Genomic DNA, 23,414 nt, shown 5'->3' on the forward strand with positions numbered 1-23,414 from the left:
TGGTTTTTTTTTAAGTGCGAGTGAGTGCTAGTGGGTGAGTGCAGGTGATACATTTAAGAATACTTAGAAATAAGAAACTTTTTCAATGAAGCTTTAAAAGAAAAAAGAGACGCGGACTGTTTGATGTTATGTGGCAAGGCATTCCAAATATCTGGACCATGGTGGCGAATTGTTTTATGAGTGAGTAAGATTCTGGGGTTGGTTAAGTGGATATCTGTTGAATGACGCGTTGGATAAGTATGTATGTCTTTGTTATAGATAAAAAAAATTGCGTAATGGAATTGGAATGGTATTTGTGGAAAATTTAAACATAAATATGGCTATTTGGTATGTGTTAATATCCTCAATTTTCAATGTCTTTAAGTTGTGAAATATTGGATTAGTGTGTGCAATGTAATGTGAAAGTGTACAGATGCGAAGTGCCTTTTTTTGAAGACGGAATATCGTTTCTATTCTTGACTTACTACTATACCCCCAAACAATGTTGCAGTAAGATAAGTGGGATAAGATGAATGAATTGTAAAGCATAAATAATGACTTTTTTGAGATATAATATTTCAATCTATATAAGATTCCTATCCCTCTGGATGTCAACATACAAATATTGCGAATGTGACTGTTCCAAGTCAAATTTGAATCAATCAAAACACCTAAAAATGTGGTTTCTTGTTTTTCCGTGATGGGAATATCATCTATAAAAATGTTGTTGAGAAACTTGTGTTTACTTTGAATGTGTTGAAAATACATAAAATTTGTTTTTTTATATTTAAAGAGAGCTTATTAGCTCTAAACCACATTGATAATTTCTTCAATTCTAAATTAAGTGTTGGAGCAAGTATATTTAAGTCTTTGTGTGAATAGAATACATTTGTGTCATCTGCAAATAAAACAAACGTTAATATTCTAGATGCATTCACAATGTCATTCATATAAATCAAAAATAACAAGGGACCCAAAATAGATCCTTGTGGTACTCCACATTTTAAAGTACAAATATTAGATGATTTAGATTTAAAACAAACATAATGGCGTCGATTGCTTAAGTAATCTTTAAACCAAGCGAGAACCACCCCCCTAACTCCATATTTCATTAATTTACAAAGTAAAATGCGATGATCCATGGTTTCGAATGCTTTCGACAAATCCATAAAAACACCAACAGTGTGTTCCTTTTTAGATAAAGAATCATAAATTTTGTCACATAATTGCAAAAGTGCAAGGTCCGTTGAATGATTATCTCTGAAACCATATTGATTAGGAATCAGTAAATTATTGCTGTTCAAAAAAGAATATAAACGCTTGTAAACTATTCTCTCAAGTATTTTAGAGATACCCGGTAATAAAGAAATTGGACGATAGTTTGGGATAAGACATGGATCATCTTTTTTGTATATTGGAATTATTTTTGCAATTTTCAGTAGATCGGGGAAAATACCACAAGAAAGAGAACGATTGAAAATATGCGAAAGCGGGGAGGCTATAGAATAAATTATTTTTTTCAAAAGATAGACACTTATACCATCATGCCCACAGGATTTAGTCGGTTTCATGGACCTAACAATTTCTAAAATCTCGTTAGTATTTGTTGGATTGAAAAATAAAGAATGTTCTGGAACATCGTTTAAATATACAGAAAAGTCATCATCATTAGATGTTATTTTTTAAGCTAGTTTTGGGCCAATATTATTGAAGAAGGAGTCTTGCATTTGTTGACCATTGTCTACGAAATTAACGTTATCACATGTTTCCTTTTTCTTACCTAAAATTTCTTTTATAGATTTCCATTATGTATAATTATTATCTTTATTATTTTCAATTTTATCAGAAAAGTAGGATTTTCGAGCTTGGCGTATAACTGATGTTAATTTATTGCGGTATTTTTTGTATTTATTTATATTTTCAGTTGTAGGCGATTTAATTGATATTTTATATAATCTATTTCTAGTAAATATGGATTTGATTATAGTTTGGGTAATCCAAGGTTGTTTGCTCTTCTTTTTATTCGATTTAAATTTTATTAATGGCATATTTTTTTCGTAATAATAAAGAAGTTTGTCCAAAAATCTTTCATAAGAGTCATTAACATTGTGTTCAAGATAAATATCTTGCCAAGATTCTTCAGCCAAATCTGCCTTCAATGACTCAATATTACGATGGGTTTCTTTCCTTCGCATTATAGTGTATGATTTGTCAGTAGCCTTGAGTTGGCGTTTATCGTTTGGATACATTGCAAAAATAGGCAGATGGTCTGAAATGTCATAGTAAATTATTCCATTATTGTTATTATCAAGTGCGTTAGAAAAAATATTATCAAGTATTGTATTGGATATGTTTGTAATTCTAGTTGGTTTATTTATAAGATGTTGAAGTCCAAAAGATGATAATAGATTTGTAAAATGTTGACCGATTGTATTGTAGGGAAATGATAGATCAATGTTAAAGTCACCCATGATATAAATATCTTTGTTTTCACGCGAAATTGAATCAAGACTGGCTTCCAATTCATTTAAAAATGTTTCAGCTAAACTGATTGGGGGTCTATAAATAACACCGATTATTTTATTTTTATTTTTAGCATTAGTAATTTCTATGAATAAGGATTCTATATTTTTCAGCTCAATATCATGTCTTAATTTGAAATTCAAATCATTATGAATAGAGAAAGCGACACCGCCCCCCTTACCAATTTTACGATCAATGTGGAGAAATTTGTAGTTATCGATATTGAGAATGGGAGGTGACGTTGAATGCAACCAAGTCTCTGTGAGACCAATGATAGAAAATGGAAATGTATCAAGAATGGATAAAAGTTCGCAAAGCGTATCAAAATTTTTCTGTAAGCTTCTTATATTTACGTGCATTAAACTAAAGTAATCTGGAATAGAATTTGGAACTGTTTTGTTGAAAGCATTATTGAATTCGTTAGCTGTATAGTATTTACTTTGGGGTGAAAAGATTTCAGCATTCAGTAAATTTGTTGAGTCAAACATGAAAGAACAATGTATGGCATATGGCGGGTTAAATAAGTAAGCGAAATGGTGCTCGGTGTGTGCAAGTGCAAGAGGTGTAGGCTAAAAGCAATGAATAAAGAGTCCGTATACATGTTCACATTTGCGTGACGATCTGACAGACTCGGGGCCGGTGCATAAATTAATCATTGTCATAAAAAAGTTTTTAAAAGTCTATGAATCTATTGATATAATTTTAATTTCCTAATTTTCGTGTAAAACTATGAGGTTGAAAAGATAACTAAAAATATCTTTGAATTTTATGCAAGTAGACCTAATACAAAAATAACGATAAAGAGATGACAATGGAATAAGGCATCAAAAATCAAAGAATTATGAAGAGCATTAAATAATGCTTATATGCGTTAAAGAACTTCATGATAACCATCTTGAAAGAACAATTACGTCTCAATGTGGAGACTTGCCTCCTCCATAATGTCAAAGTATAGGCGCTGGCGCCACTGTTGTACACACTCCACTAGTGTCCCTGTATTAACACTACACTCCACGCCCCATATTCAGTGGGTGGCATTCGGATAATTAGCCCTCGTCTATTATTAGACTAAAGTAGAATATTAAACCACACTTCTATGGAACGCTGGCTTCATAATGTTTATTCCATACTTCGGGCAATTGTAATGTACCAATTAAAATTAACTATATTTTTGTATTTTCCTATTCCCTTTTCACGACTCATTTAATTTTTTGACAACTTTTTGCAGCAGAATAATATACATATATATTTAATGATGAATACGTTGACAACAGGCACTCCATAAAAGTGTGGTCTTAGTTAACCCATGTTAAACTAAACCGTGGTTATCACAATACCACTCATTGCCACTGAAGCGCAATACTGGTACTTTCTGGAGGGATATGGTCAATGGGAAGAGGGAGATTCTCTTCAGTACTCCATTTTAGCTTTATGAACGAATCTGAAAGTCAAATTAGAAATAAAAAATGATATGCATAGTGACCCTAAACACTAAGAAATAGGGGTTCAAATCCAACCCTAACTGTTGGTACACGAGCAACCAAGGGGTAATGATGAATGCAATTATGCTGATTTGTGCACATTTAAGGGTGCAGTTAGTTACATTCAGCAACATATCTGATGCAGAGCTGAACCATGTCATAAAGGTTCAAATAAAACAAAAAATATAATATCAAATATTATATGCAACTTATAGGTACAAAGTTGCACCTTTAACAAACGAGCATTTCTTGGTGCATAATAATGAAAATGTGTATCTTTGCACCTTTTTTCCACTTAGGGTGCAACAGTACACCCCCAAAATGTTGGATCAAGCGTTTCATTTAGGGTTCAAAAAATTCTTAGTGTGTATAATGCAACCCCATCCCCCCCCCCCACACACACCCACATACAACAAATGTATGAAACGCATTTTATATTAGTTTCTGCTTTAAAAATCAAAGTTGTTTCAAAAGTTTGTTAAAGCATGGTGTCGGGTCCATGGTTTAAGTTACTAGTATACGATCGTGCTTCAAATTAAAGTCTTCTTCGGCTCTCACAATTCCACAATGCAATCGCTTAATATGCACAAGGGGATAATTTGGTAAAACAACCCGCCTTCATCATCATGCTCATAGGAACTTCTTTGAAAGACAAAGTCATGAGGGTTGTCTCAGTTCGTGGAGATATACGGTATCGCCGCATCATGCTCCGATGAAACACGAGCTCGGGAATTTCCCAATGATCTGCAATTTCAGAGGGGTTGGGATTAGTCATTTGAAATGGGGGTCGAGATGTCAATGCAGTGATGGTTAAGATGTTTTGTGGTGCAGTGTCGAATGGATTTTTTTTCCGCTACCAAGAGAATCAGCATTCTTTTTAAAACAAACTCGTCAAACAATGACTAAATGAAGGGTCTTTTATGTTTGAATAATATTCTAGTTGCACTTGACTATAGCACATAATTATTTCCAAATTATTAGATTGTAGTAAAATTATTTGAGTTTCTTGCACCCAACTGACTAGTAATCTATAACACCCCTTTCCGGCGCCATCTCCAGCTGTAGCTGGCAGAAGTAGGGAAGGTTAAAAACTGCCCCAGATCTCTTTCCTGTTTCATATAATACCTTGGTCACATTTGCTCTACGGCGGCCGTACGGCGGCCGTAGATACCTGAATTCGAGAAATCTCTGCGGCGGCCGCAGAAAATCTGCGGTGGCCGCAGGGTCGACGTACGGCGGATTCCTACTTTTTACAGGCCGTAGGGGTGGCCGCAGAATTTTAACGCGGAGTTATAACATTTTTTCTTTTCTACGCTCGCCGTAGAAATTAGACTAGCCGTAGGCATGGCGTAGAACGGTCTACGGCGGCCGTACGTCGAGCGTACGGTGGCCGTGCGGCTGCCCTCGTGTTTTTCTTCCCTCCTTTCCCCTTCTCCTTTTGTGTTATCTGCTCGGGAGCCACCAGGCGCGTATTTAGAATTTTGCACCTCGGGGGCCCTACCTATAATTTTGGCCCATATGCATGTGTACTTTTCAGAAAAAATGGCGACCCCTCCTCGTCAGGCAAACAGGTGCCTTAAATGCATGTTGAATTATCTTATTTCATAATCACATGAAAAAGGGCAACTGCAGACCACTTTTTTTAATGATGACTTGATAAAAAGTAATCTATCCATGGATATGATGTAATACCACTTTTTTTATAGAACAAATGTGACCAGGAAGCACAGATATTGCCCTTTCACCAGCGGCTAACTTGGGTAAAATATGACGTTATTATCATTATCATTATTATTAGTATTATCATGGGGAGTTAAATGCTGATTTTTGTTGTTTCCTAGGGCGTAGTCCTTACTTAAGACTAAAGCGTTTATTAACATCTTAACTTTATTCATACAAACAAGTTAACATGGTTAAGGGAGATTTATTTCATAAGTCCAAATAAATAATGCGAACGCGATTTTTGATAGCTTGTGTATAGACCTGAAAATAGAATATTCTGAGAAGTTTTGTAAGCATGAGCAGGATGGGTATCTCTCTATCTGTCAGGGCGAGCTGAAAATTGTCTTTATTCCAAAATGACCCAAAGTTTGGAAATTCTAAGCATTATTGGTAATCATGAACAGGACATGGATGGGCACTTAAAAATTATTCGATCCGAGCGCGAAGCGCGAGCTGAACCTTTTTTTATATTTCGTTCCAAAACTAGACATTCTACGCAATTTAGGTAATCATTAACAGGATGTCCATCTAACTAATCATTCGATGCGAGCGCGAAGCGCGAATCACCCCAAAGGTCGATTTGCCCCCCCCCCCCTCCCTTCCTAGGTCGAACATTACTGATCGTATAATATTCAGATCAGTGTCAAAAATTAATTTGGCGACCCCCCCCCCCCTTCCTAGGTCGAACATCAATTTCCCCCCCCCCACTTTTATTACTCCCCCTTTCCCCCTTTTCTCTTCTCTCCTTTTCTCTTCTTCTTGTTTCCTTCTCTCTTTCTTTTCTCCCTTTTCTCTTTCTCTTCTTTCCCCCTCCTTCTTTATCTCCCTTTTCTTTCCCTTTCTTTCCTCCCTCTTTTTGCATGGCGCCCCCTTTTCGCCTACCCGGGGCCCCGGGCCCCGAACCCCCCCTCCCTCCCACCCAGAATACGCGCATGGGCATGGTGCGACACTTTGAAAACTTTCTGAGATGAAATGTCTAATGTAAAATATCATGAGTGTGACAAGCAATTCATGGTATACTCACTGTATAGTTCCCCTGCGGCCGCCGTGACGGCGCCTTGCGGCCACCTCGCGTCTGCCGTAGTATTTGTCAAAAACCTACGGCCAGCGCAGGGTCGCCCTAGGGCGACCGAATGTCATGATTTCAAGGACATACGTCAGCCGCAGATTTTTTTTTCTCCATAAATTAAAAAATACGCCGTGCGGCGACCGTAACATATGTGACCGCTAGAGTAAGTGGCCGTAGAAATTCTGAGGCGACCGTAGAATTGCTACTCGCCGTAGAAATTTTAGAATCTACGGCGGCCGTAGGAAATGTGACCAATGTATAACACACAAGCACATAATGTACACCAATTGAATAGTTCAGTCGCTTTGCTTTCTTGCTCCTTCATGAACATCTGAAAGCCCAGCGCACACTATGCGATCCGACGCGATTTTTAAAAATAATTTGCATATTGCAATAAATGTGAAAGTTCCAAGAAGTAAAATTATTTCTTTTGAAGTTCGTCATAATGTTAGTAATAACAAAAAACAATAACTTTGCTTTTCAGTCAGTCCTGTGGTCAGAGTAAATTCCAAATCGGTTTCAAGTTACAGCCAATGATGACGTCATTACGATTTGGATTTGAAGTTGTTTTTATATAGGCTCGAACTAGATTGAGTTTAGATTTCAGTTATTACACTCTAAAAAAATATTTGGTAAAAGTGTTCCGTGTGGGTAATTATGTGTCCAACCGATATTGGGCTTTACTTTGGGGCATTTTTATTTATCCAGTGTGATGAAAATTTTGCCCATTCTAAAGTAATTACTGCTTATTTTTTTTAACCTTACTGGACAATATGCTTCCCGCATTGGGTAGAATACTGCCCCAAATTGGTTGGACACATAATTACCCTCGGGCTGGTTAAAATTTTACCCAATATTTTTTTGTACAGTGTACTATTCTCAACTCTGATCGCTAAGATTTTATTGGGTGAAATGTTCATATCAATGTTACAAAAAATTATTTGAAGTTCGGATCGCAACGAATCGCATACACTGTTAGAAAATGTATCCTTAAAATATAAGAAGTTCCTGCAGCAGAGTCTTGAGAACACCTGTAATCTTACCAGATTGCGTAATCTTACATTATATCATGTAAAATTTCAGGAAATTGGTATTTGGTGTATGGAATCTTAACAATTTCCTTAGATAAAAGACCCTTTTCCCTTTTTTTAAAGAGACATGTTCTCTTAAATTGCAGAAAAATTCCTGTTTTATGAATTTACAGAATGATTCTGTTATTGCTTTCTGCAAAATATTTTTTTTCTGAAAAATAAGGTTTTTTTTTTAATGTAGTGTGTGCCTGGCTTAATAATTGATCTATAAAATAGCTACATAATCGACATGACCAAGGTCCCGTAATACCCCCATCTCACTAGGAAGGCGATCGTGGCGACCATGGCGATCTGTGTAAATCCCGCAAATCGTAGCAGAATCTTCCTCGAATTCTATTTTTAGCCTGCGAGACGATTGCACTGCAACTTCTATGCGACCGACCTGCGCTGAAGGCGATGGTAATACGCTGAAAGTACGACGATGCCACTTTCTTGCGACGATTCGAGGCAGATGTGATGCGCTGCTTCTGCGATCAAAGCGATCGTACAACGAGGCTCATACGCTTATTAGGACCTCGGTACGGTGGTGCTACGAATGAAGCGATTATGTTACGTTCATGATGGGCTCTTGAAACGATTTCAAGCAATCGGCATACTAATCGCGGCACATGACACATTTTTCAGTCGATTGCCAACCTCCGACCAACATGGATGTCCAGAATTTGGTTGGACTTATACATCTTGGCATTCTAAAAGAACATCAGTTAAAAGTTGAATGCGAGGACAGGAGAAGGAGGAGGCCAAAAAGATACAGGGTCCGATCCTGGCTGTCACCTAAGTCATAATATACAATATTTTTAAAATTTCATTGAAAAGATGTCGATGAGCCTAATAGTTAATATGAGGGATGCATCCAGAATTTCATAAAAGGGCATAAAAATCTTTGATATTCTGTTTATTTTTCCACAAAGTTTGTCACTCAAAAATATTTGGTAAATTCTTTTCAAATTTGCTGACAAGAAGTAGTCTACTGATGTGAGAGCACTCATAAAAAGGGAGGGGGAGGGGGCACAATGCCAGAATCTCCCTAAAGACTGCCAATCAATACATTAGTGATCGAATCATTAACAAAATTTGATGTTGTCTACTGTCACTGTGGTTAGAATTCAATTTATTTTCAAAACATAATCAATTTATTTATTTCTGCAGAGGTAACCCATTTCGTCATCAAGACATGTGAGCGTCTTTTTTCTCTTTCCAGCTGGCTCAGCAGTAAGATTATCATCCTCCTCCTGTACCCCCTCCTCTTCCTCCTCTACCTCCTCCTCCTCTACCACCACCATAACCCCTCGATCTTCCTCTTCGACCGCCGGCCTAAGAGGGGTAGCTTGGGCAGCTTTCCCTTTTCTGGTCCTTTTTCTGGGAGGTATGTTTGAAAACGCCGTGGTATCGCCTCGTAATCTGTTGCAAATATGATAATCCGCCACCATCGGCACGGCGTTTTATAGCAGCGCGGACGGTTGTTGCGCAATCGCTGCCCAGTCATCAGCGGCGCAGCAAAAGCGCAACGCGAACGCCTGTAGCGGGCTGAGAACGTGTGCCACATGCCACCCAAAGAAGGAAGCGTCGTGGTGGAAGCTGTGTGAAGCGTGTCGAGCGCCTTGTAAACGGAAGCAGCGTAGCAGAATTGTCTTGGGAACGGGCCTGAAAACCACGGGCGATCGGTGCCGCTTTTAATGCGCTTATACTACGCTTTATGCGTTGGGGCTCCGTTACAGCTACGAATATGTCGTTTGTAATACGCTCATGACTCGATCGTGATGCGCTTTAGCACCTCCGCGATCTCGCTACGTAAGTTTTGAACATGTTCAAAATTATGTGGCGACCATAAAGATGGTGGCGATCCTTGCCGCTTCAGAAAAGATCAAGGTACGACGGAGAAGATTGAAAAGATCAAGCTACGTTATACCACGCTTTGTCGATTTTTGACGATCGCAATGGAATCGCCATCTAGTGAGATGGGGGTATAACACAAAGGTTTGCGATTAATCGTACGCTTGATTCTTACGATTGATTGTACATTGTAGCCAATGGAATCAATCGTAGTAAAATGTTCTACGATCATTGGTCAGGTTTGTGTTACGGCATGGACCTATTTGTAATAGGTCCATGGTAACGGGTCACTGGTTATCTAAACTTAGATTCCACCATTCTTCGACTCCATAATAGGAAAAAAAATCAAATAAACATTAAAGTAAACAAATGAAACAAATTTGTTTGTAAATTTCTAAAAAAACCTCGGTAAATTTCGTTGACCCAGCCCGTAACTACGATTCTATAACACTGCTCACCCGGAGGCAACATAATAGGAGAAGAGTTTTGAAGTTAGGAGTGTCTCGATTAAAGCCACGGGAAATCGGTATTCCCCGAGGGTGAGATGACTTCACATGGTATAGAGGAAGTTGGCTGCATCGGATGGCATGAGAGACATTTCCGCACATCTCTTGATTTCTCTTTCTCTATCCCTCTCTCATCATCTCTTTCTATCTCTCTTTCTCTCGTTCTTCTCCTTCTGCTTCTTCTTCTCATTCCCTTCTTCTATCCATCTATCTATATATCTATCTATCTATCTATCTATCTATCTATCTATCTATCTATCTATCTATCTATCTATCTATCTATCTATCTATCTATCTATCTACAAAGATGCCTTATCATGTCTACCTCTAATCCCCACCCTCTCGTCTTAACACTGAATTGATTTTCTTTTTTTGTCCTTTTTTCTCACAATATACCATTATTTTGTAACGTCCTCAGTTGGTCCAAAATCTCTTCCCTCTCAAGCCCCCCCCCCCCCTCTTTCTATTTTATATATTCTATCGAAATGTGACCTGCGGCTGCCCCATTACATACCCTTGCTTTTTTTCCATTGAAACTGTAAACAGCCGGAACTACAGACTGTCATTATTTGAAAGGGTGAAATCATTGGCCCGTATTCTGATAGCAGGTTTAACTTAAACTCAGATTTAAAGTTGTGGTTTAAGTATGGATAGCCAATTTTTACATAAATCACCAACAGTATAGAGATACCATATTTCAGCTCATTTGGCTCTCAAATCATTCATAATTGTCTAGGAACTATAAATAGATTATTGTCTTCACCATCGATGAATCAGGAAAGAGCACAGTAAACATAAGAAACGTTCAACTTAATAAAAATGTTGATACTTTTGGCTTCCCATACTTAAACCACAACTTTAAACCAGAGTTTAAGTTAAACCCGACTTCAGAATACGGGCCAATGAGTTTATGGGGAATTAGACAAATTGCTTTTTCACCATGGGAATTGAAATATACTCGCTACCATTCCCTATCCTTCACACAAAACGATTCCATGAACTTTTTACGACTTATTTGAAAAGAAAATTGCATTTGCGAAAAGCAATGATTAATGGAAATCGATACATATTATTTCACGTCAAGCGCCAAGGAATCGTCCTTGGCAATAATTTACGTCATTCAATAGCAATACCCAATATTACTCATGATATTAAATATTGTGTTATTACTTCATATACGCATGTTTCTTACATTTAGGGACGAATTTAAGATATTATATACTTTTTCATCTATGAAGATGGATTTCAAATTCCGTCAAACTGCATTAAGGTATTCATCCTTGTTAAGAATTCGTCCCATTTAACAACTCCTTGCTCAGAGTACATATATTGTTGAATAGGTTCCATCTTTTTAATATAGTTTGCATTTCATATATATAATATGAAATGCAAAGTATATTATGCTCAACGTGACAACATGGACGGAGATCTCGGGGGGGGGGGGTGTCCCCCTGGAAATTCAAATTGTGTACAGCAGTCTAGAGGAAAGGATCATCTCGCCCCACCCCCCCTCCAACATGTCCACCGACGAGGGCCAACAGTCTCACGAAATCGCCGCACATGATACCCTCACTACCGTTTTAGTGAACAGGCAAAGAGATGGGTAAATTGAATTCTGAAAAAATAATATGGAAATGAAGCAAATGGGAGGTGGGGGCGAAGAGGGGGCGAGGCAATGGAGAAAATGAGGCCTTTACGACAAAAGCAAGGAGAGTATAACGGAAACGTTTGTGAGAGTGTTTTTTTTTTAATATATATAGAAGCATGGTCAATAATATTCATTCATTCATTTCATTTCCTACAAAACACAAATCAGAAAAACACAGTTTGATCAAAAGAATTATGTCAGTTCAATAACAAAATATGTATCATCGTTATACTTGAAATAACTAAATAGCGTTATATCAATTACAATCAATAACTGAAAAATGACAATAAAATATAGATTTATATTTCTTAAAAATGGAGGGATCCACTGCAAAGCAATAGCTTGTATTTTGTGGACCCCTCAAAGTAATTCAACATAAATTATAATGACATTTATAGACACAAGGCAAAAGAACATGACAAAGAGAATAAAGACGAATAGAAGTCGTCTGATAATTTGGAGTAAAGAATCTTCACTCCTAAGAAATGTCTGGTCCGGAAACCTCAATGAGGCATATTTCACCTTTTTTTAAGGAAAGCCCATGTGAATATTCGAAAGGACAAATTGTCATGCAATCATTGATTGATGTTGATTATGGTCATGGGCCATCATTCCATCTACCCATTCTTATTCGTACGTGTGTATTTGTGCGCGAGGGTGTATGTGTCTGCTTGCTTTTTTTCTATGCTGCTCTTCTTGTTCCACAACTTCAATCGTTAATAATATTTATACGCCGGAGGAAAGAGCTTCGCCCCACCAGCCTTTGCAATGATCTCGCTTTTCACCTTAATGCATTCCTTTTTTTTCTATTCCACTCTTTTCTGTCGCTTTCCCTTTTTTTTTTTAAATCTCAGGTAAGCCAACACCTTTCTGTAAACCCCTTTCCCCATCACAGAGGGGGTTATTGGATACGAGGGGTATCCATTGTTCCAACCCGCCGGGAATCTGTTCTGGTGTAAACATGTTACAGGTGGAATACGACTGGTGTGCCTGCCCGGACTACGACGACAAACAAACGAAAGCTCGCACGTGTTCTCATACTGGGTAAACAATAGTCAAAACAGCTTTATTGAATCTAGTCTCTTCATTATGGTCAAAGCTGACTCTTTGGCTTGCTGATTCACTTTGTTCCTTAGATTCCCGTAAAAACTATAAACAAACAAACAAATGAACAAAATCCAACATAAGTATATCATCATATCAAAGCATGTTACAGTGCAACTGCATTATAACGAGGCACTTGGGACGAGAGAAGATACATTGTTATAGGTAAAGTCTGCCACATCAGTGCCTTTAATAATAAGGTTCCACTGTATTATGAGTCTAAACATTATACTAAGGTGAATAACAATTAACTTCAATTTAAAGTAATTGGACTTAAATTATCATAATAGCAATACTGTCCAGTATTTAATACACTAAGTGTTGTGAAAATTAGAAATAAACTCTAAACTGATATCCTACAAATAAGGAATATTTGTAAATGTATTTAACTGTATACAATGGGTGTCGAAAACAGCTTAAATAGACAATGTAATTGCAAAAATGTTATGTGAGCAATAAATGTAATGTCAACCATCTTATATCAAGTTTTGGCGTATTTGAGTGCTTATTTCCTCAGGACTGAGGTTTGAGTTTAATCTAGTTGAGTTATCATTACACAATAAATTCGATACTGATTAAGAGTTTCTGTATATTTCCATACAAACAAATATTCATAATTATAGTACTACACAAAGACCTGCACACTATGCGTACAATGCATCAATCTGATACACGAGCTATTGAAGTTCTACAGTAGGATAACACTGATTGCTGTATGCATACTGAGCGAGTTCTCTTGAAATTAAACCTAAAAGTTCTATTTATGCTTACCACTGTGCCACTTGTTACCAAAGTCTCAGGCAGGCATAAATAATATGCCGATTAACGATGCAATTCCTTTTCCATCGCCATAACGTGCCCCAGTTTTGGGCCAAAAATTACAATCTTCGCAGACGATAAAATTATGGAATGCCAAATAGACAATTACAACCGCACGGTGTATGAAGTGCCTTTACACTCCCACCAAATTTGCCTTCACTGGTAACATAATCACATGCATGAGTACACTTACATATATATGAAAATGCATTTACTAGTATTACATAAGTGGTGCATGTGAAATAATGTGACCATAATATGGAAATTTTTAAGCAAGCACTCCATACACCTCTTGCATGTAAATTGGTACATTTGCAATCTACAACACGAATAACATGGCAATTGAATAGCTTGATCAAACCAGAATGACATAAGTGATGATGCGGAACTCAAACAATGCACGTTTATAACATGTGCTGTAAAAGATTATAACACACACTGCAAAGGTTGTAAGGCAAGCTTAAAGGTTGCGACAATATTTAAGCGCTGTGTATCTAAAATTCGCAGCAAACAAGATCAGAATTCGAGTCCTAAATTTTTAAACTGTACCAGAAAACGAAGTACATGTGCAAATGCAAGGTCAAACATTCGTACCCGCTCCAAACAATCTCAAGTGTACATACATACCTGCTCTATGGAGGTACCTTTTCCAGAAGCAGTACGAGCTTCTGAACCGGCCTCCAGTATTCGGCAAGCTTCTTGTTTGGACGACCTTTGTTGTCAAGGTCTTTCGTTCCAACGCGCACCTGTACCCGTCTGACCAGACCATCTTCATCAGGAGTGGCTTCTGCGACCATCGCAATTGGCCATTTCATACGCGGAGCTTCATCGTCAGTGAGCAATACAATGTCTCCCACTTGTAAATTCCGTCTGGGCATCGTCCATTTCTGTCGTCTTTGAAGTCCCAACAAGTACTCTTTCCGCCATCTTGACCAGAACTGTTCCAGTAAGAACTGAACCCTTCTCCAGGCTTTACGCGTGTACACATCCTCCTTCACAAATTGCCCAGGAGGGGGCAACGGAACCGTCCTCTTCAGAGTAAGGAGGTGGTTTGGCGTGAGAGGTGCATCCGCACTTGGGTCATTCATATTGGTCACTGTTAACGGTCGGCTATTGACGATTGCCATGGCTTCGTAAAACAAGGTACGAAGAGCGGAGTCTGTGAGTCTTCCTGGACACAGGTCTATGGTAGCCCTTAAGACACTTCTGACGGTTCGAATCTGTCTTTCCCACACGCCACCTGCGTGACTTGAGTGAGGGGCGTTGAAGACAAATTCACATTGCTGGTCTGCAAGGTACGTATTCACTTGGTCTGAAGTCATCTCTCTCAATGCAGATTGGAGCTCGTTTCTTGCTCCTACGAAGTTACTGCCTTGGTCGCACCTAATCTGTCTGACAGCTCCCCTAATTGCTATGAAACAGCGGAGAGCATTGATGAATGCGTCGGTAGTCATGTCGTCGAGCATCTCAATGTGGATACCTCTTGAACAGAGACATGTGAATATAAGCCCATATCGCTTAATATCAGAACGACCTCTCCTTACAAAGAAAGGACCGAAACAATCCATACCCACATTCGTGAAAGGAGCCGAAGGTTCTACTCGATCTCTTGGCAAGTTTGCCATTTTCTGCTCTTCTTGAGGCCTACGAAGACGTCTGCATGACACACACTTTCGCAATACCTCTGCAACGACTTTAGATCCGTTTACAATCCAGAATCCATTGGCTCTCAGGTGATTCTGCGTCATTCCTCGACCCTGATGTTTGATGTCCTCATGGAAGTGGCGGATAATCGCCCGAGTGATAGGGCTACGCTTGGGCAGGATAACAGGGTGAGCCACTTCTGTCGATAGTTCGCCAAGTCTGCCCTTCACTCGCGTGATCCCATCAAGGATTATTGGGTCAAGGTCATGGATGGTACTTGTCGTTTTAACGGTCTTGTCCGACGTCAGAGCCTTGATTTCTTCAGGGTAAGCTTCCTGTTGAACTAACCGCAGAACGAACAGCTCTGCGTCCTTTCTCTCACGAACTAAGGAACCTTGTCTTGCTCCCTTCACTACCATCCGTAGACGAGCCAATACCTTGATCATCATCTTCCAACTAGAGATCCTGGTAAGGCGCGAGAGGAGGTTCAACGGTTCCGAATGAGTAGTTGTCGATAGGTTGGTTGCTCTCACTTCCGGATCCCCAACGGCGAGTGTCGGAGAGATACTTCCTACTGCAAAGTCTTTCTCCCAGAGGAAGCTTGGTCCTTGGAACCAATTTGTGCTACCCAGCTGACTTACGCTCAATCCTCTGGAAGCATGGTCAGCAGGGTTCTGATCAGTCGAGACATAATGCCATTGGTCGGGAGAAGTCCTATCTCTAATTAGCTGGACTCGATTAGCAACAAACGTGTGGAACCTCCGCGCATCATTGTGGATGTATCCCAGGACTACTTGGGAATCTGTCCAGAAGAAATCTTCGGCATCATGATACTCTAGCTCTTCTTTCAACATAGAGTGCACCTTAGCTGACACAACTGCCGCTGTCAACTCTAACCTGGGAATTGTAACCACCTTGGTTGGCGCAACCCTTGATTTGCCGAAGATCAGACAACAGTGAACTTCTCCTTTCTGGTTAACAAGACGCAAATAAGAGCATTGGCCATAACCAGACTTGCTGGCATCCGAGAAATGGTGTAGCTGCACTGTTACAGGATCACCAAACTCAGCAGGATGATAACACCGAGGTATTCTTAGCTCCTCTAGCTGCGGGATTTCCTTACACCATTGCTCCCACCTTGATTGCAGGTTCTCGGATACTGGATCATCCCACCCAAGCCCGCTACGACACATTTCTTGAAGGATTCTCTTGCCATCGAGAACGACCGGAGCCACAAATCCGAGAGGGTCATAAAGGGATGCGACTATGGACAGAATTCCCCGCCGTGTCATTGGTTTCTCTTTCAGGGAAATTCTTAAACAAAAGGCATCCGTGGCCACATTCCAAACTATCCCCAGAGCACGCTCTACTTGATCCTCAAAATCCAAGTTTGAGTCAGTGACATCACTGGCACGCTCAGACTTTGGCAGACTCTCCAGAACTGCCTTAGAATTCGAAACAAACTTGTGGAGACGTAAGCCACCCTTGCTGCAAAGTTGTCTGGCTTCATTGGCCAACTGAATGGCTTCCTCTTCACTGGATACACTCACCAGCCCATCATCCACATAGAAGCTGCGCTCGACGAAACGAGATGCCAATGGAAATTCATTGCTGCAATGTCTAGCCAGATACTTTAAGCCATAATTGGCGCAACCTGGCGAAGAAGCGGCACCAAAAAGATGGACGTTCATGCGATAATCCACTGGCTCCTTGTTGATGTCGTTATCTTGGAACCACAGGAAGCGCAGGAGGTCTCGGTCATCCTCAGCGACCCTAAACTGAAAGAACATCTTCTCAACATCACATAGCACTGCTACATTGTGCTTCCTGAACCGACAAAGGACTCCCACCAATGAGTTTATCATGTCCGGTCCCTTGAGCAGATGATCGTTAAGGCAGGTGCCGCCGTACTTCGCGGAACAATCAAACACTATTCTCATCTTCTTCTTTATTGGATGGTACACACCATGATGTGGTATGTAATTTGTTTCTCCAGGCGGCGCCTTGGTCTCTACTTGTTCTGCAAAGCCACCATTAATGATATCTGTCATGAAGCTTGTATAGTTGTCTCTATATGCTTCGTCCTTCTTAAGCTTTCGATGGAGGTGTTCGAATCGAACGGTTGCCAACCTTTTATTGCTTGGAAGGTTTGGCCGGGTCTTGAAGGGCAGCGGCATCTGCAAATGACCATCCTCGCATTGTACAATGTTGGTCTCAAGGTGTTTCAAGAATTGTAGGTCATTCTGAGAGCATGCTTTGTCCGGCGATTTGTCCTCTGCGAAATCTGCCTCAAGCAACCCTATGATCTCCTTTGGCTTCGGAAATGGTATCTCGCGAGTAGAAACCCTCCCACACTGGCTACTGAAGTCCATGGCATTCTCTTCTTCGGCAAAGCCAACAATACTCCAGCCGAGGTCAGTTCGAACAGCAAATGGTTCTACATCGCTACCAGTAACTACTTGTCTTGGTGTCAGAGCTCTTGGGCAATTATAGCCTATCAGTAGGCCGACTTCGCATCTCTGAAGTGCTGGCATCTCTCTTGCAACATCTTGGAGATGAGTCCACTTTTCAGCAGTACTTCTGCTTGGGATGTGTTCTCTATCAGTCGGTATGAAGTCACGCGTATAGCATTTTCCTATCTTGAGCTGGGAGGGCGACATCATACCTCTAACTAAGATACTTGAGGTCACGCTGCAATCAATGTTCGATGACGAAGTCATAGTAGATAACTTTAAGCGTATGGGTTGCTGCTTAGCATTCAGGGCTTGCGCTACTTCATCTAGAATGAACGATGAATCACTCTGGGTATCCAGGAGGGCGTAAGTCAGAATCTCTGACGATGGTGCTTGTTCTGCCGCGACCCACACTGGTACAATCATCGAAGTGCTAGCTTGTTTTCCAGAACGGACTTGGCAAGACGTAGCCCTGTCCTTAGAAGCTCCTTCACTCTTGTGCGCATTGTCCTCTCTTATCGTAGGGTTTTCCTCATGAAGAGCCGTGGGATGGCGCTTACCACATGTACTACACTTCAGCCTTTGTTTACATGCCTTAGAAAAATGCCCCTTCTGTAAGCAACCAAAGCATACATGATTTTCTTGAACAAACTTCCTGCGTTCAGAAAGTGGCTTGGCCAAAAACTTGTCACAGTCCTCGGACTTGTGTCCAGTTTCACTACACAGGCAGCAAGGTTTTGGAGCCTTCTTGACTTGGTTTGGGATGTTCTTGCCTTTGGCACTTTCCTTGGTGTTGACAGCCAAAGCAGATCCTTTATTTCTTGCTTCTCGCTTGATCTTGAAGGTCTTGGGACTTGATTCTCTTTGAGAGTCATCAGATTTCAGGGCACCTAGAGAAGAAATGGGATTGTTGGCTATCCTTGCCTCCTTAGCAACAAATTTCACAAACTTAGAAAATGAAGGATAGCTGCCGCCTTCCAACTCATTTGATACCACCCTATTCCAGCTACTAATCAGCCAGTCTGGAAGTTTGGCTATCATCTTTTGATTCTCATAGCAGTCGTTTAGCACCTGGAGGCCAGTGACATATGGCATAGCATCATCACAAGACTTTAAGTAGTCCGCAAACTTCTGAAGACCTATGGCATCTTTGGAGGCTATCTTCGGCCAAGCACTTAGCTTCTTCCGGAACGCTTGTTGGATATTAAAAGGATGACCATACCTCTGTCGAAGGCACCTCCATGCCCCATCATATGCCTCTTTGGAGTCCCCGAAAAAGAAACCTTCCACGGCCTCCCTTGCCGGACCAGTCAGGTACTGCTTCAGATAATACAGCATCTCTGTTGGTGGTATGCCACGGTTTTCGATCAAAGTCTTGAAACCTTTGTCGAACTCTACAAACTCGAGCGGATCCCCACTAAAGGTGCGTGGCACTGGCATCGGAAGTCTTGTGTGGTACATGTTGTCTGCTAAAGCCTTACATAAGCCCTGGACGTCAACCGACGTTGTCTGAGGCGGCTGTAGTGGTGTCTTGTCACGAGGTTCCACATGCGAATCAGGTAGACTATCATGTAGCTGGCCTACTCTAAACTCTGGGCCCATCTCATCTTGAAAGGAAGGAGATGACGTCTTGGCAGGAAATTCTGCTGACTGCCCTTGAATACCTTCAGGTGGTTGGTTTACTCCAACTCCTGGGTACATTTTGTCTTGAGGAAGAAGTGATGGTGTGTTACGAGATTCTACAGGCTGTCCAGGATTGCTATCAATGTCAATTACTGGTGTGGCTCCACGCAGTTGGCTGGTTTCAACCCCTTGGTCCATTTCGCTTAAAATTGAGCTGAAGACCGATGAAGCATATTCTTGTTTCAAGAATTCTTTCGCTATCTGCTTCCGATCCTCGGCGTCAAAAGGACCTTCTAGGGATCCCAGAACTTCTTCCAAGGCGTTGAGGCTATCTCTGACCATTGCGTTGGCACGGTCCATCCTCGTGGTGGCCTCTCTTATGGGGACCTTGTGTCTCCTCAAAATCTCGTAGGTTTCCATCAATTCCCTCTCTCCAGCTTCCAGTATGGATATCTGTTGTTTGATGGGACCTTCTTCTGTCTCTGTCTTAATGATTGTTCTAGCTGCCTTTACTGTGGCCTTAAGGGAGCCATACATCTTGAAAAACTTCCGCTCTGTCTTTGATTCTTCAGAGGCCTGAAGAGCGGCCATTTTTTCCGTGGGCTGCCTCTCCCTTGATGACTTTCTTGAATCTGCCATGTTTAATTGGCTTTGACACAACAGAAGTGTAATAAGGAGCTGGCCTCTTATGCTAAACCATGCACTTGCACCTTGTACAGCAAATTGACCAAATTAAATTGTCATGCAACTAGAGTGAAATCAAACATCAATTTAAGCAAAGCTACAGCGCTAAGCCTACCAACCTCATCAATGTAAAACCGCTTAAAATGCTTCTTGCTAATGCAATTACAAATACTCCATAGTAATTTGATTTTACATCTCCCAATAAAGCCTTTACGCACGCCTCAAAATTCGCTTATCAAAAGGGCTTGAATGCAGACCACGCGATCATGCGATAAAGTTCAACATCGCCACATATTCCTTCCTTGCTTGACTCTGAACTGCAATGTCAATATCACTTTGTAATGAAATTACACCTTTAACTTTCTTGTCACTTGAGCACAAAACTAATGCTGGCTACCTGCAAACAAAACATGCAGTATTTGCAGAATCATATTGGAAACACTTTTCAATAGACTACTATACATGAAATAGTTATTAAAATTCAACTTTTACTTGACCTCTGTTAATTTGTTATCAAGAGTCTTGAAGTTTCACAGAGCCTATTATAGCTCTGGTTCTAACTACTTTTATTTCATCAAGTTCAGATCCAATGTTTCATTTATAAATTCAATGTTGTTGGCTTGATTTATGCTTCAAGTTCAAACCTGGCTGGACCTGGACTGTACAAGACTAAACCACGCTGGCTCCCGGGCTGTATGGCTTGACCGGGCCGATTCCCGGGCTGTTGTTCAAGCTGGACTTCAGCTGGATTAGGCTAGTTCATAAATTATGCTAGGGCTGCTACGAGAGGCTGACACAGAATAGTCTTGAACTTGGGCTTGGCTGATCCGCTAACATGGGCTTTAGTCCTGTTACATTATGGCTGCATGCCAACTGCTGGTGCAAATTATGGTAAAGCCACGTATTTTATAACAGTGTATAATAACGATTGTGGCCGATTCCAGCTTAGCGTCCATAATACACCTCAATAATAAATCGATGACACTGCTGCATTGCAACCATAATTCATTGTAACTGTAACATTAGTGTAGATCAAACTGCATAGCGTCCATACACAGCTCTACATACCTCGAACTATTGAGACATATGAGAAATGACTGGATCACAACATCGTTTCACAATCCAAATCAAAATCCATCAACATCCACTCAGATTCTGAGATTCATGCGTTATGGTGCAATTCTAGCTGATCTCTAGCGTATATCCTGTGCTCGTCGCCAAACGTAGTTACATATGTATGTTCGTAGGTTCATCCAGCTGAAATGTCATGTTGAACTCAACTCAAATGTCTAGCGTCTATTTATTGGCTCCATCTTGATAATCAGGCTTGTTGATGATGATGAGGCCATTTTGACGCTACGTTGGAAGTGTTTTTACTGTGCCTGCCCGGACTACGACGACAAACAAACGAAAGCTCGCACGTGTTCTCATACTGGGTAAACAATAGTCAAAACAGCTTTATTGAATCTAGTCTCTTCATTATGGTCAAAGCTGACTCTTTGGCTTGCTGATTCACTTTGTTCCTTAGATTCCCGTAAAAACTATAAACAAACAAACAAATGAACAAAATCCAACATAAGTATATCATCATATCAAAGCATGTTACAGTGCAACTGCATTATAACGAGGCACTTGGGACGAGAGAAGATACATTGTTATAGGTAAAGTCTGCCACATCAGTGCCTTTAATAATAAGGTTCCACTGTATTATGAGTCTAAACATTATACTAAGGTGAATAACAATTAACTTCAATTTAAAGTAATTGGACTTAAATTATCATAATAGCAATACTGTCCAGTATTTAATACACTAAGTGTTGTGAAAATTAGAAATAAACTCTAAACTGATATCCTACAAATAAGGAATATTTGTAAATGTATTTAACTGTATACAATGGGTGTCGAAAACAGCTTAAATAGACAATGTAATTGCAAAAATGTTATGTGAGCAATAAATGTAATGTCAACCATCTTATATCAAGTTTTGGCGTATTTGAGTGCTTATTTCCTCAGGACTGAGGTTTGAGTTTAATCTAGTTGAGTTATCATTACACAATAAATTCGATACTGATTAAGAGTTTCTGTATATTTCCATACAAACAAATATTCATAATTATAGTACTACACAAAGACCTGCACACTATGCGTACAATGCATCAATCTGATACACGAGCTATTGAAGTTCTACAGTAGGATAACACTGATTGCTGTATGCATACTGAGCGAGTTCTCTTGAAATTAAACCTAAAAGTTCTATTTATGCTTACCACTGTGCCACTTGTTACCAAAGTCTCAGGCAGGCATAAATAATATGCCGATTAACGATGCAATTCCTTTTCCATCGCCATAACGTGCCCCAGTTTTGGGCCAAAAATTACAATCTTCGCAGACGATAAAATTATGGAATGCCAAATAGACAATTACAACCGCACGGTGTATGAAGTGCCTTTACAACTGGCGTATGTACAAAGTGTTACCCCCTCGAATGCATGATGAGACATCATGCAAAATATTGTTTAAAAAAAGGGCAGTTACTGTCAGGATCATACACGCCACGCGCTGGCGTAAGATCTTACCTTTTGATCTCTTTACACTATGATCACACGACACATTTTTTTAAATTCAGTCACAGTGATATAAGAATATAGGGCCTACCGAATCACTCAATCACAATATTCCAAAATGATTAGCCTTTGAACATCTCCGCCCCTCCTAAATAAAAAAGTTCACAACTTCATCTTGACAATGAGGTGATTCGGGGGAGGATGTCTGTTATTGATTATGTTGAATGCCATGTTTGATTTTTCTCTATCTATTCAAATCAACATTTTTTTCCGAGTGAACTTGACCTTTAACCCAGTGTTGGGAGGGCACGTTGCGCCAGATAGAGCACAACACTTCGGTTTATTGCTTTATCGGTCAGTGGTTGTCAAAGTGCATAAACTGTCTACGGTAGATGATGAGCTATCGCCCGCCCGCGCACCGAGCATGAACAAAAAAAAAAACAACGACAAAACGCATATGGACGCGTGCACGGTCGGCGTCGCACAATAAGTCATCCAGGCTTGAATTTCGCTGCACCCTCAAAGATTGCCAGCGATCTTGAACGGACACCTCCGCTTAATCTCTTCTTTAAAAAAAAGAAAGAAAATCAAATCAAAATAAGAGCTTAGCTGCTGATCTCCCCCTTACCGTCTCTCTATCCCTCTGCAATTCTAGCCCCCACCTTTCATGC

General features: G+C 40.1%; 1 protein-coding gene and 1 long non-coding RNA gene across 2 annotated transcripts; both read right to left on the reverse strand.

Moving 5' to 3' along the window:
- Positions 1–12,890: 12,890 nt before the first annotated feature.
- LOC135154148 (uncharacterized) lies at positions 12,891–14,140 on the reverse strand. Its single transcript, XR_010293564.1, has 2 exons — positions 13,728–14,140; positions 12,891–13,001 (listed from the first exon to the last, which is right to left on the reverse strand). It is a non-coding gene; the product is annotated as an uncharacterized LOC135154148 (long non-coding RNA).
- Positions 14,141–14,407: 267 nt separating this feature from the next.
- On the reverse strand, positions 14,408–22,632 carry LOC135154201 (uncharacterized). The gene is made up of 2 exons (XM_064099532.1): positions 22,447–22,632; positions 14,408–21,720 (listed from the first exon to the last, which is right to left on the reverse strand). Exon 2 carries the CDS (start codon positions 20,132–20,134, stop codon positions 14,408–14,410), a length of 5,727 nt encoding a protein of 1,908 aa, XP_063955602.1. The 5' UTR covers positions 20,135–21,720; positions 22,447–22,632.
- Between the last annotated feature and the right edge of the window lie 782 nt (positions 22,633–23,414).

Source organism: Lytechinus pictus, chromosome 5 (assembly GCF_037042905.1).
Source record: "Lytechinus pictus isolate F3 Inbred chromosome 5, Lp3.0, whole genome shotgun sequence".
Classification (NCBI taxonomy): domain Eukaryota; kingdom Metazoa; phylum Echinodermata; class Echinoidea; order Temnopleuroida; family Toxopneustidae; genus Lytechinus; species Lytechinus pictus.